The sequence below is a fragment of the Cygnus atratus genome, chromosome 7, assembly GCF_013377495.2.
Source record: "Cygnus atratus isolate AKBS03 ecotype Queensland, Australia chromosome 7, CAtr_DNAZoo_HiC_assembly, whole genome shotgun sequence".
In the NCBI taxonomy this organism is placed as follows: domain Eukaryota; kingdom Metazoa; phylum Chordata; class Aves; order Anseriformes; family Anatidae; genus Cygnus; species Cygnus atratus.
In genome coordinates this window covers 31,199,323-31,214,840 of record NC_066368.1, presented here as the reverse complement: position 1 = coordinate 31,214,840, position 15,518 = coordinate 31,199,323, and the positions used below count along the sequence as shown (strand labels likewise).

Here is a 15,518-nt window from a genome sequence, read left to right as displayed (position 1 = left end):
GGAAAAAGTTATCCAGAGAAATAGTTATTGTTCCTCCACAGCTTTTTCAATCTCTTTATGGTTACCATGTCCAGGATTTAGCTCATGATGAACAACACTTGAATAAGTTCCATGTTAAAGCAATAACTCAAAGGAAAGCAGAGGTAATTTCCTATGCTGAGTGGGTAATTCAGGACAGATCACGACCATGCCATCATACATTACAGTGACTACCATGCAGAAGACAAGGCTTATGTTATTTGCTACTCGTGTCCCATCTGACTGCCCACAACACAGCTCGTAATGATATTTCATTAGAAGCTGCTGTCATCTTTGCACACTTTGAACCTCCACAGTCAGGTGCTCAGCATAGGCTCAGCCCCAACACAGGTACCTGCAGGCCAGCAGCACTCCGAGGAGGAGCCAGCCTGCTCCTGGTACATTGTTCTGCCAGATCCTTCTTGTTCCCTCTAATAATCTCTTTCCAACTTCCTTGGCCCAAGACTTACTGATTTCTGCAGTTCTCCCAAAGCTTTGGCATTTCTCACTGTTTTACTACCCAAATCTAAGATTGTGCCCACATTTAACAGTGTCCTAAATTGTATTGCTTCACACAAACAAGCAGAAGAATGCCATGCAAGTCCAGAGTGAGCTCAGTCTCACCCCCTGAATTTTCATGTTGCATGCCTTGGCAGTACCAAACAGGGAGAATAATGGTTTAATTCTCCCTGAGAAATGTGCAAGCATAATGCAAACCAATCCAGCGATCATTCTTCTGGCTTCTTGTCCACTGAGAGATTCAAAGGACATTGAAACTGATTTGTAATTGTTCTTTCCCAGTAACTTATATAATACAGAAATCTTTGTTGCGATTTGAGCATCTCTCTGTCCAAAACTACATATATGTACAGTAATATATAATATACATAACTATATACATAACAATAATATGTGTATATTGCAATCACAGATTCATTAGAAACAAAATTCACTTAGCTCTATTCCAAGGTGATTTCTTTAGACCTGCAAATTGCCTGTAGATTTGAAGGGATTAATTCTTTTTTTTTGGACAAAGAGATGCATCGCTTGGTTCAAGTAGCCTTGGACTCCCCGAAATATTGTTTGTTAACAGCCATTAATCCAAATCAAGTTAAAAACAATTTCCTATCTGATGATAGTAAAAATGATTGTCAAATGATAGCTTGAACAGTGACCAAAGATTGATTCTCTAGAAGGAGAAATATCTCATGCATTTGACACTTGCTGTAAAAAAATAGCATCTGACTCTGCAGAGATTGCTTGAATAGCTGTAAATTAATCAGATTTAAAGACTGCATGTGGTAATTTAATCTCTATAAGGGAACTAAGGCCTGGGTCTAGCCCTATGAAAAAAAATATACTCTAACTTTGAAGGTCCCTGATGGTGGCCTTGAATTGTTTCTAAAATGATTTCTTTGTTCAAAAGATCATTCATCGTCCATAGGAGCTGAATGCTCCCTGTTCATCTGGAGGCCCAGTTATTTCTGCCTGTTTCAGGGTCTCCCAAAGTTGCAGCGTCTGACTTGATGTACATTTGACAGGATCCAAAATTTACTAGGTTGTTATTTGAAATCCAAGGCATCTGTGCAGGATAGAACAGCCTTGAAAAATTCTAGATGCCCTTTCACACAGGGGAGTAATTTTTTTTGGACCAGCTAGTAAAATATCAGTAATAGTTTTCATTAATATCAATGTCATTGGCCAGATGAACCATGCTGGAGAAGATGCCTGGCTGTTTTGAAAACACTGAATTACACTCAGCGATTATTTTACTACTTCAGATGGAGTGATTCAATTAGTAATAATCTACACACCCAAAATCCATGGAAAGGAGCTGCAGATCTTTCCTTGACCTCAAACTGCCACCAATGAGCCTGTTCAACCCTTGCACAGCCAGGCATGGTTACTGAGCAGGACACTAAATCCCCATGACTTTTCAGTTATAAGGAGTACTTACACCTGAGCAAGGAACAAAGGACATTTTGAGAGTGCTTGTTGTTTGGTTGCCAGTTAACTGGTGGACCATGTGATTTCTTTAAGAGTTTATGCAATAAGAGAGATATTTCAATTCCCCCAACAGGATTCCGAGAAGATGCAGAGATTTAAGGATGCAATTGCAGCTCAGACTAATTACACTATTTTGGTAAGTAAAATACTGTTTTGTCTGAATAAGAACTAGCTGTTTTTTCAACAAAAGTATGAAGATACTATCATTAACTAAGCATCACAAAATGTACTTATCTCTAAATATGAAAGTAACCACTGTGTCACATGAAAGTTTCTGATGACCCAAACACCCTCCAAATAGCCATATTCGCCTATACTCACTTCCTGGAAAGCAAAATAGCAGAATTCCGCAAAAAACATCAATGGTGAGACCACTGCTTTTGACCACGTCACTCATCTTGAACTGTCATGGAGCATGACCCTCTGTATTCATTGTATGCATGAGGAATGTGCCTCTTTTAAACATTTATGATTTGTATCAATGTCATAATTAGGAGTCCCAGACATGAATTACGATTCCACGAAGCTTTGTGCTGTGCAAGTTAACAATTCAAAAATGGCCTTCACTTTAAAGAATTTGCAATCAAAATATGACAAAGGTTTTTTGTTGTGGTATTGTTTTGTTTTCCTTTTTGTTTTGTTTGTTGAAAAAAATATTGAAACGTTTGCAAAGCAGAACACTAACCAGATGAAATAAGCCTTTATTCTGTGCTTCTTGTGACCATCATGAAACAGCCATGCAGAAAGCCAAGAAAAGTGGAAATGAGGTATTCTAAGACGAAGTAGCAACTGAACAACTGAGCACCTTATCATGAAAAAAGTAAGCAAGGCTTAAAAAAGCAATTGATTTTGCTGCAGTGTAACACACAGGAGAAATAGAACTCCAATTGCAAAATCCAGATCCCCCAAATTTACAGGTATTCATATCCATAAGCTATAACATTACATACAAGCTCTTGAAAACTGTAACATATGCAGAGATGTTTGTGTGTTTTTTTTTTCTCCTCAGAACGCATCATTTGTGCATTTTCTTATGTTCCTCTTCCCTAGATGTGAGAGGTCCTTATCTGGGACCTGGTCCTCAGCTGACAAAAGCAGTAATTTTGATTGAGTCAGTGGTCGGCAGCTGAGAATGCAGCTTCTCAGATGGACCAGTATACTGGAAAGCAGATCCGAAGTGTAATTTATAATAAGTGTCATTAACGATGAGGAAACAATTATAGTAAGCTCTCTTTTAAAGACCTGAATGCAGTGTCTAACAAAAGGAAGAGACACCATTCAGCAAAGAAATCAGTTTAGTATCAAATACAACTCATTTTCTGCTGATTACAAATGAGCCTGGGTAATGCTCCACATCCCACTGTGCCAGGACAAAGCACAGACTTCCTCTACAAACAACTTCGTCAAACCACTCATGAAATTAATACATGTTAATAACCAGCTATGTTAAGTGAATTTGCTACCCATGGTTTTGCCACAGACCATTGCCTAACAAACCCACGGTGCTGATTGCTGTTTAACTACTCATAACATTCAAAAAATTATTCATGTCCAGAGGTGGTTTCAGAGGTATACCCAGAGCACTGGAGAGGTGAAGTGTTGCTTTGAGGTGGGATTTGTTCCTAGGACTCTGAAATAAAAGAACCAGGGAAGAAAAGCAGTTTTGTGTTCCAAGTATAATGCCAAGACCCTGCATTTTTGAAGCTAAGACACAACAACATCTCTAAAGCAGAGGCAAGTAGCTATCTCACCTGAACCATCTCAGAGAAATCGCACAATGAACACAACATGCTGCAGATCTACTAGGTCACAACCGATGGAGTTTCTGTACGACATCTCTTTAAATATATATATGTATTTTATAAAACCCTCCCTCCAAGTAATTTCAGTTCAAGAAAATGTTATAAAATTCACCCTCAAGTATAGCTCATGGGAAAATACTAAAATCACCATAGGAAAATTAACTTATCTTTAAATTTAAAAAAGCCTTTAGGTATTTCTTCTCACCAAGCCCCCCTTTCTTTGTCAGAATAGAAGATTTAATTGATGTGCCTTTAAACTAGGGGCAGGACTTCCATGGTCTGAGTAAATTGGGTGTAACAGACTGAAATGTAATAGCTCCTAAGAAAAACAAAAAAGTCTACTTCATAAAACAAAAAGCAATCTAATGATTTTATTTCCCCTTGTTAGGGCTTACTAGTAGCATTGCTATCTTAAATGTGGAGCTCTAAAATTCAATTTAGCACAGTTTTTTCCTATGCGTTGACTCACAGTTTATTTCGTTAGCCTGTCTCGGCCTCTCTTCAGACATGACATTGATCTATGTTGCAAAAATGTCATTGCTAACAGCCTTATAAATCTTGTGTGATAGCAAAATATTTCCTTTGATTATCAAGTCAGTTTCCCTCCATGCGAAAAAACAACATAAACACTACCCTGATGCATGCTACGTTTTGCAGCATCCTTGCTCCATCTGGGCTGATGAACAAATGGCCCCCTTCCCAATGGGTGCCTACTCCTTAATAAGCCAAACAAGATTATGCACTCCCAGCCCCTTGCTTCAGGCACTCATTAGTGGTTAAAATGATTCTCCTCTCCAGAGGAAAACCAAGCTTGTGCCTTTTATTTATTTACTTATTTTTAATTCTCCCCTTAAGAGGGAAACTAGCTTGTATTCTTTTTTTTTTTTTTTTTAAATCCTACCTTCTCTCTCTGGCTGCTTGTTTCCCTTGTTCTACATTTCCTTCCTATGTGACTTCAGCCTGCTACCAAGGAATGAGCCACAGCTCAGTCCATACAATCAGTGCCCTCTCCAGCAAGGGTCAGCCCAGACTGAAGGATCGTCTGAGGCAATTCCTTCACTCTTCTTCAGATGCCAACTTTTTGACTTGGTTTCCTAAAGAAACAAAACTCCTGTAACTGTACTGTCTGCCCATTCTTTCTACTGACTTTTGATCCCATTAGCCATCTTCAATCACATTTGCTAGCAGGCAAAGATCTTACAGCTAATTAAATTCCTGAAGTCTACAGCGGGAGATAGCTGGATCGAGCAGAGACACAAGCGCAGTAAGCCCACAGGGGACAGACTTACTGCAGGCTTGGCAGTGGTTAGTTCCCAAGAGCTGGACACCAGCATGCCCCTATGCTTCCTACGCTTGCTGTTTTCAATTGCCTCATTAGAGGGAGGGCTAAAGTAAGGGCTGCCCCTGAGATAATCCAGCTCTGCAACGAGAAGGGAAATTGGGTTATTTGGGCAGTGAATTAAATAAAGAAGACATCTGCATCCTAATCCCTAATCCACCTGAGAAAGCGGTGGGGAACACTAGCAGATCTGTGATAGAACGGGAGATCTACCCATTCTACACTTGAAACTGGATCTAACTTTTATATTGGCTCTGCACTCAGATGTAGTGGAATCAGAAAGACTTCCAGAGGTCCCTTCCAAATTAAGTTGTTCTGTGATCCCTAGTAAATCTGGTAGTAGACATCTACTAGATCTTTGGATCTCGCTTTTATGCAATGACAGACCTGCCAGAGTGAGACCCAGGTAGTAAGGCAACAAAAGATTAATTTGTTCTTATTTGGAAGTGTTTTGGAGCTTCCTTCCTTTTCTGCTCCCTTCAGCAGCTCTGAAAGCCCACTCCATGATATTCATGGAGAATATTAATTTGAGAAATTATGTGCACCCAGAACTCCAGATAACATCAGCACAAAACACATCTCCAGACAATCTCCTTCCAAATTTTTACATTTTCAAAGCACCATATGGACATCTAGTTACTGACCATCAGCAAAGCACACACTCCGAGCAATATCTGAACGTTACAGGCATTATATCACTCTAGGCAAGTTCATCAGCTCTGAGCAGAAAGCAAGGCAGCAGCAGCCAGCAAAGCGCCTCCATACTCAGTTAACTGCTGGTGTCTGTCATGTTGTACACAGGCTATTACTGGGATGGCAATAGACAATCATCTACTAGGGCTGAGAGAGGCGGCACGAGAACACTTCAAGGAACTGCCAGAGATATTTACAGACGAGACGTATTTGACAAGCAATCGATTCATCCTCTCGACCAGCCAGGTGAGTTTTTCCTATCCATTGGTCTTGCTAACCAAAGGCTAATTAATCTGTGTTCTGCCAGACCCTGTATCTCACAGTGAGAATGATAGATTATAAAAAATAAAAAAAATGCTAGTACCATCAAGAAGTCTGCAAAATTTTTAATTCAGTTTTGGCTTGCTCTTCAAAATCAGCATAGTAACTACTGGCTGAAGTTATCAGTTCCCTAACAACATCATAAAGCCCTTCCCAGAAATTCTAGAAATGCACACATACAAATTCAGTAAAATTTGTACAAGAGCTTGGCGTTTCCTCACTCCCATACTATGTATCTTCCTGTTTCCTTTCTTTTCCTTCCTCCCCTGAGGTGCCGGCTCTAGCGGGAATTCTGTTCCAGTGAATTGTGCAGCCACAAGCCAGACAGGCTGCCACTCAGAGAGAAAAGCTAAGAGGCATCGGGAAATTTTACTCTTAAAAGTAGCAGTGTTAGAAATCTTCAAGAGCCTTCAGTTATTCAGTGTAAGACTGCAATCCGTGCAGACATGCTTCTTAGATTTACAGACATTTTAGACAGTTATGGATTTACAGTTACGTGCAACTGTACTAAGATACTCTAAGAGTGAACATTTCCTACATTTAATATTCTGAATAAGGAAACACCCTTTGTTTCATAAAAGCTAAAAATTAAATGTTTCATTGCATATAGTAGCAGTCCTAATGAAAGAAGAAATTTCTGCAGGAATTCATTTTCTGAAACACTAACCCAGCAGCATGGATTGGAACTATGCAACAAAAAAAAAAAAAAGACTTATAATATCATGCTACAGCATAAAGCCTTAATAAGTAATTTGATCTTGTCATAATGTTTGTAGGCTTGAGACATGAGTGAATGTAACCAACATCCTACTACATAAATTCTCCAAGAAACTATCCGTGAGCAAAGAGTGTTTCTGAATAGCTTTATGGCCTTCGGCTGTTGCGCAGCAAATTTATCTGACAATTCTATGGCTCTATTAGCAGGACTAATGGCTTGTTCTACACCATTAAAAAGCCAAATGTCATTTGTGAAGGCCCATGTACACAAAGTCTGAGGCACAGATTTCTAACACATCTTTTATTTTCTCCAGGAGAAAGTGTTTCACTCCTGTATTATGCCAGTATTAAATTGAGGTGTAATAGAAATATAGCACCTAGGTGCATTAAAATATGCTTTTACACAGCATCACAATTAATGAATACTATGATTAGAATATAAATTATTATTAGAATATAAGCTAACATAGAAATGGATGATACTACCTTCTATGATTGATTACACTTTTCACACTAGAAGGTTAACATAACCTTGAGATAACCTTAAGAAATTACAAACCTTAGAGAAGTCTTATGCAACATGAGAACGTATCAAAATTACATACAGCATTAAAAATTGCATATCTGTCAGGAACAAAGCTTATATATGCTAAATACCTGTATCAAGTGAGAAGAGAAGTGTATTATATCCCCTTCAAATGATACCAATTCTCAGACCTTGGAAAAGAAACAGAGCAGCCACATTCTATACCGAGATCAGCTTTTACTTTCCACATATCAGCTCCAGGTCTAGACTTCTGAAGGAACTCATACTCTACAAAGGGGATTCTCCACATTTTGAGCATTAGTAGCATTTGTTTATCTGTTTCCTCATTCTTAACCAGCTGATTTCAGGTGTCTTGATTAATCAGAAATCACTCCTTACCTTCTCCCTGCACCCAGGTTCCAACTACTACGGAAATGTTCTGCTGCTATGGGCCTGTCGTGCCCAACGGCTACGGGGCATGTTATAACCCTCAGCCAGAGCATATATTATTCTGCATTTCAAGCTTTAAAGACTGCAAAGAAACCTCCTCAGACATGCTGGCAAAAGCTGTGGAAGAAAGTCTCCTAGAAATCAGAGATCTGTGCAGCAAATGCAACTCTACTACGGCAAAGCCACTTGCTAAACAAGAAGAAGCTACACGGTTGCAGTGACCGCAAACTCTAAGAGGCTGTGGGAATTATTTTGCTGAATCCACCCTATGAAGAAACAATGACATAGTTGTTCAAAGGCAAGATAGTACTAGTAATATTTCAGTGTAGAACAAAAATGCCATGTGTTTTACGTTGTTGCCAACATTTAAAGCCCTATAAATATGAAATCTTCCATTTCATGTCTGAGAGTCAGCAGAAAGGTTTGGTCTCACTGGCTGAAATGAAGGAGGCAGTAATATGTGCCTGTATTGTACTACTATTTCTAACCATAATTGATTTATGCCACTTTATCATCTAAAAAAAATTAAGTTTGTCTAGGACATGAATAAAATACTACAGCACACCAATTAATTAATATCCCCTGCAAGTAGTTCTAAATCACTTTCATCTCTTCCTGAAAGGTTTGCATGCAAAGAAAAAAGAAAAAAAAATAGTAGTTTCCCCTACTAGGTATACTGAGCATAAGATTGTGAATAATAAGCTGATATCATCAAGTCATGAAATTTGCATGAAGAGTATTTAATACCACCATCCTATTTCCAACATTACAAAAGCAGATGATTTTTAATAGGGGTCACCATGTATTTCTACAAACAACAACAGATTATAGGAAAATTAGAATAGTATCTGTATGTTCCCCCAATCCAAAAATGCTGCAGAAGTAGTTTTGCCTTTATTCTGGTTTGCAACGGCCTCAAGCACAGGCCCATCCTGAAAGCAGCATATTTGAGATAAGGTCCATCAAAGAGAACTGGGAGAATTTTGTCCATAATGAATTGACTTAACTATTTCTTTCCGCCAGTGAGCAAAATCCAATCTAACAAAGAGGCAAAGCACAAAGCATAAGTGCAATTCAATTCTGCTTAAAACCTGTTTTGTTTGCACAGGAATGAATTCTGTCCCTGTGACTAACAGGACAGCTGTATGCAACCACAGAAAATCAAAGAGCAATAAATAACTAGAATGAAGAGGCAAACTTGCAAGATGAGGAAGTCCCCAAGACAGAACAATAAATACCAGTTTAAGAGCAGCGGTACTCATATCAGCTTTGCATTATCCCACTTGGGAGGGATTTATATTTTATATTTTTTTAATATCAGATACATGGTATATTCTGCAACATACAGTAAATTCAATTGCAAAAATAATATAGTACCTGGTAATTCCCACCTTTTCTATGTGTAATCCTGAGTTTTTTCTTATTATCTCCTTAACTCCCTACAAATCCTTCCAAGGACTGGTATTTTCAGATACCTTCTCTCAAGCTGAAATATGTCGCCTTGCTTAGCACTGTTCAGTCATAATTGTTAGAATATAACTTGGTGACAGACTAAAGACACTTACTAACTGAATCCAGCGCTGATCTTTTCTTAGGCACACTGGAGCACACTCGGAAGTCTGCACAGGGACTTGCGTGTGGAGAAGCAGAGACCTTTTTTCTTCCTTTGTAGACTGAACAATCATGTGCTTAAGCACTCATAGGCCTAAAAGCAAGGGAATTGATTTATTACAATAAACCAGAAGCACAGATACGTTTCTGTCTAAGAACTCTAGATACTGACTCAGTAGATTACTTATGCCCATACTTATTTTACTGCCTCTTTCAAGTTGCATACATCCAATTAAATAGTCTGCTGAATAAAAGCAATCCACAACCCCTCATAGGAAAGCACAGCGAGCCTAATAATCAATCAGAGCAAGTCAGCTATGTTCGAGCAAATCAACTATGTTGATTTACAGTGATTGAGGGGTGGGTCTTTTTTTTTTTTTTTTTTAAAGTTAATGTGTTTTAAAAATATGTATGTTTTATTACTCCATGAGTGTGGTTCAAACCAAAGACAGAATTTATTTTTAAATTATGTAAATAGTACTATGTCATAAAAGCTGCCCCAAAGTTAAAATGTCCCCCTAAAAATAATAATAATAATTTTTAAAAAGTGTTAGTCAAACAGTTAGTCAAACTGAATGTTCACTTAATGGGTATACTGTTCAAGTTATGACTTTAAATTGTTCCCATGCTATAATTACAAAAATTACTTTGAAACATTCCCAGTAATTTTGCTGTCTTATGTCACTGCAAAGGCATTCTGCTCTTTTAATATAAATGTAGCACTACAATCTCAAGATTTTTTTCATATAACTGTTTGAAATTATGACCATACTTTAAGTGTATAAAATTCTGAAATTTGATAGTTGATTATTTATTTAATTCTAATGAAATATTTCATTTTGTATTCGTAGTTTGATAGGTGTAAATATTTATTTGCAAACATTACTTGTGTTTGCATTTTACTTTTTTTTTTTCTTTTGTCTGGGATTTTAACAGTAGCTCAGACACTGTACTCAACACACAATTACTGATAATTCAGGCAGAAACTCCAACTACTGAAATTTTATACCTATGTATTGTTAAGAGCACCTTGTCTGTAGCTGCTATAACAAGTGTTTTGGATTTTTTGACATCAGAAAATACTGGTGGTGGAAAATGCTGACATCTTATTCTTACTTGAGAAAGAAACCAATGACCACCCACGCTTCCTATTAATTTAGCTAAGCATTCTATCCTTGTACCTCAGATACTTAGTGATCTGCCTGAATACCTGAAAAGCTTCAACAAACTCAGTCTGTCCATTTCTGTATGTGTTTAACCTCAGTCATTACTCATGTTAACTGTAGCATCTGCAAAGTACCTTACTCCGTTTAAGAAATTTCAGACTCGGTTCCTGGTTTGTTTAAGCTGGAGAGTCTTGAATAACTTAAAGATGGATAAAATTCACAGCACAGGGCATTACAAACTTATCCTCAGTTTGCCAGCAGGAACTTCATAAGGGACCGTGCTGCTTCTCAGTTACCAGAATCCCCTACACCTGTATGGTATCATGCCATGCTGCAGATCCATCTACTAAGGATTTCAGGAAATAGGAGTTTTCTTAGGTGCTTATTTAACATTATTTGTGTTATACAAATTAAGTTCTCTTCTTAAGTTTTAAAATACAGTCTGTGCACATGTACTTGTGGAAATCAAATGAGACACTTTTAAAATGTTTCCAACCAGAAAACAATGGAATAGATCGTTCTTATTAAAAAGGTCAAAAATCTTGATTGACAGCCTAAGCCATTAATATAACAAGTGGCAATGATTTAATGAGACCTCTTAGTGGGACCTGAGAAATACAAACTCTCTGCAAGATAATTTTAAGATGGTAACTGTTTCATTCTCTTCATAGGTCTGCTCCCACATACAGCACTGGGATGTAGCAATTAAAAAGCAGATTTTTGTGAACCTCTATATTCATGGTGAACAAAACCAAAAGAAACTTGACTTCAAAACTGGTGTTTCAAGGGTGCAAGAACCCAACCTCACCCGTGTGAGTGCTGTCAAAGACCCTCTGCTGTCTATGATTATAGTGGGGCATAGTTCTGGCAACACACCTGAACTGCTGCTGCTGTACGCGTTACGAGATAGAGAACTATTTTAGTGATAACTTTTATTTTTATAAGATAGTATAGATTTATGACAAATGTAAATGCTTATTTATAGCACATTATGCTTCGGTTATGTTTCTTGCTCTATTGGAACGTGTTTATCTGTACCTGTATTAATATATATGTGACCTGAAGCAGACGCTGGACACCCTCCCTCAGCTCATGCCGCCAATAAAAGCCCCCAGAAGACAGCTTGTCGCCTCTTGGTGCCACACACCACCACCCAACCCCTCACGGGGAAGGAGCGGGGACGGCGCCGCGGCCAACGGTTCCCCAACGGTTCCCCAACGGTTCCCCAACGGTCCCCCAACGGCCGCGGCGCGCGCCCCGTCAGGCGGCGGCATGGCACGAGGCGCGGGGGTGCGGGTGCGGCAGGGGCCGGCCTGGCGCCTCGGGCTGCCGCAGAGCGGCGCCTCCCGCCTGCACGGCCTGCGAGGTGCGGGAGGGGAGAGCCGGGCCGGGAGGGGTGGGCAGCGCCGGGCCGCCCGTCACGCCTCAGCCGCGCTCGGGCAAGGCTGAGGCCGCTTAAGGCGGAATTTAGCCGGGAAGCAAAACGGGAGAGGGCCGAGGGAACGCCGCAGGCAGGGCTCGGGTGCACGGCCTGAGCCAGCGCCGCGGGGGGCTCCTGCCCCGCTTCGGCTGCGGCAGCATATCGCTCACCCCGTCAGGAGAGAGAAATTAGGTGTAGCTAGTCTTTATGGAAAATGATTCGTCGAGAAATCAAGGATGGCTGCAGCCCCTATGCTGTTCATTAGGGAATGAACAACACTTTTCTTCCATTTTAACATTTTCTACCTATAACAGGACACGTAATAAAGGTTTCTGCCTAGCAAAATTCATCTAAAGTTGCCAGATAAATCAAGTTGTATGTGTGAGATCTGAAGCATTAAAACAAGTCACATTTTGTGATTATAAAGGCTTTAGATCATAGATACAACAACAAAAATAAATAAATTCAAGTCTCGGACTTGGTTGACACTGGAAGCATATGAAGAGCCCGGGTTAACACACAAGATATGCTGCTGGCACTTCACCCGGGTTACCCAGCTGGGGCTGCCAGATCACCTCAGCGTACCTCAGGTACGGACTGGGAAAGACCAGGCCTTACCTCGTGAGACTAACAAGTGCTGTGGTGAGCTGTCCCCCCTGGGGACGGATCTCTAGCTAACAGCACAGAGACACCAGCTCTCATCCATTTTATGAGTGTGAATTAATTGCCAGAGATTGCCATTGCAATTTCCTAGAAAGCAGTGAAAATTGTCAGACGGGGATTCTGCTCAGCTGACAAAAAAAAAAAAAAAAACACAGCAGGAACTCATCATGCTGCTTCATGAACTGTACTCCTCACTCAGCCATTTTCTCTGTTGTTTTTTCAGTAAATTGAAATGCTAGAAGGAGTTGTCACAGGTGGATACAGTTAGCTTAAATGCTTGAGCCATGCCACTTTCAGCAAGGAAACACCAACCCTGACAAGTCGCACAACTACCATCCAACTGGGACAGAGAAAGTGATATTTCTATCTGCTTTTATCAATGAAACACGGACCAAAGTAACTCATGTGCAGTGGTCAGTACATGGTCTCAGCCTTAGAACATTGCCAATAAAAACTGAAAAGAAAGAGCATGAATATTAAGTATCCAGGAGCCTGCTTCTGCCTAGTAAAAAAAACAGACCAAAAAAAAAAAATGGAATGAGATGAATAAAAAAAAAGTATCTAAATCCATGGGTGCCCAGGCAGAAACATGAGGCATTTATGTGCTGCTGGAGCTGCATCGAGTTCTCACTTCCCCTGTTCTGATTAATTTACAACACTATACAATGTACTGTAATAAACCCAAACCACACCTAATTCAGCTAAACAAATACGTAGGTTGAGAGAAGGTTTTGTCCCTTCTGGCTTGATTCTCAGCTTCACAAAATCTCAAGGCTTTAAATGTACTGAGGAATTACTCTTTACTGAAGAATTACTCTTTAAGCAGAAGTGAAATGAATTATGCGTCAATGAACAATTGGGTTATCAAGGTTGTTCACTTAATGTTCCAGCTGTTCTATAGCACCATCCTAACGTTTACTGGAGATTTCTTTTGAATTTAATCTTACTCCATGGTACTTGCAAATAAATACATTGTGTTTCTTACAGCTGCTGTGCCAGCTAATAGCAAATACGAGTACATAATGAATTTCTTGCCTTTTACTGCTAGAACTAGAAATGACAGAGGGTGGAGGCTTCATTCAAAGGAGATCCATTAATGTAATAATAGAGAAGCTAGATATCAAAGCAGACAGGAGTTGTGGGGAGTTTTGTACAGCACTTAGCTACATTAACACTGTTATTTGCTTCTTGCTCTCATAAGCACCAGAACTTCAGTATACCAGGATTTCACAGCAAAGCAAGCAAATGCAGTACCACTCACTGCTTCTTCGCCCTTTTCCAGCTGTCCTGCAGGCAGATGGGCACCAGCTGATTCTAGAGGAGATACCAGACTGGAATACTGTAGAACTCATAGTAAATGGGGAGACTATTTCGCTGCAACATCAATGACCTGGATTTTGGTAAGCACAAAGTTTTATTCGTTCCAGTCTCTCACTGAAAGCACTTACATTTTGAAGTGAGCACTTCCTAAGGCATAAACAGTCCAACTTCTGTCAACATTAACTCTTCTAAGCTTGCATTACTTTATATTTGAGGCATTATAAAAGGCACAATCAGGAAGACAGAACAGTTCAGCAGTTAAGGCAATGCCTAGGAGAGCACTCTCTCAAGGCCTTCCCGCATGCGCCACTACACAATCCCAAGAAAACCAGTTAGATTTCAGTCCACAGTTATTAAAACTTACATGCTTGGGTCTTAGTCTATTTATTTATTCAGCTCCCCTTCCTTCTCCCCTAGCAAAACAAAAATAATACCATTGCAGTGCCCCACATAGAGGCATGTATATATAGATAGATAGATAGATAGATAGATTCAGGAGAGTCAAGGAGCTTCAGGGCTCAAGTTCTCATTTCCTGTGCAACTACCTTCCAGAGAAAGGCTGAAAGCCACCGCTCCTCCCCTCCCCACTATTCAACAGCTTCTCTAGGGCTGGGGAAGGTGGAGTTAATGAAGGGAAAGCAGAAAGCTGACCAAGCACAAAGGTATTTTGAGCACCACATCTCAGTTGGTTTCACCTTCCTGAAAGGAAAGAAACAGACCAGTAACTGGGAGGTTCCAATACTGCTCCTTTTGGAAATTTATTCCAAGAAAATACATCTTTTTTTTGTTCCAGTATTAGATCTATGCTATTCTACTGTCTGCTGAATCACCTGCATTGCTGCACTCACTTTTTGCCTTGTTTCAAATCCAGACCAAAGCTGAACCAACCTCGGATTATGCAGTTAAACAGGGTAGAGCCAAACTGAGTCCAAGTACTGTGAGGGAGAATGCAAAGGAACGCAGATGCTGCAACAAGGAGCACAGATGTCAATATGAATAAGCTTATTTGGATATACTTTGTAAGCTGTGTTTTTCTCCTTTAGGAGGTGATGTCAAGTTGGATCCACTCTGTGAAGAAGCCAGAAAAGCAGTGTTAAATGCTTACTAATTTATAGGTTCACATTCTCTTTTACCTTGTTTTTCTGTCAGGCAATTTACTTGCATTACAAAAGTATTAGAAATTTTACGATACAGTTGGCTCTTCATGCTTCTGTCTCTCTTTATGTGTCATCCAGACAGGAATATACATCCTTTTCCAAAAGCTGTTATGTGTTACCACCCTGAATGTCAAAAATTCATACAGAACTGTGACTAACAAGTAGTTCTAATAATTTGATTTTAATTAAAAGAAGAATGAAATTCCTGGACATCTTGCATTATTTCAACTTTCAGGGAGTTTCCTATGTTAAAGATAATCATTTCAAAGTTATTAATAGCTGCTGATCAATCCATACACACTCACATA

General features: G+C 39.6%; 1 protein-coding gene across 1 annotated transcript in view; it reads left to right on the top strand.

Moving 5' to 3' along the window:
* Nucleotides 1-8,094, top strand: part of CHAT (choline O-acetyltransferase) — a 36,023-nt gene extending 27,929 nt beyond the window's left edge. The window contains exons 12-14 of the mRNA XM_035541128.1: nucleotides 2,099-2,161; nucleotides 5,968-6,105; nucleotides 7,840-8,094. Of these exons, the coding sequence (XP_035397021.1) occupies nucleotides 2,099-2,161; nucleotides 5,968-6,105; nucleotides 7,840-8,094 (456 nt within the window). The remainder of the gene's footprint in view (nucleotides 1-2,098; nucleotides 2,162-5,967; nucleotides 6,106-7,839) is intronic.
* The last annotated feature ends 7,424 nt before the right edge of the window (nucleotides 8,095-15,518 follow it).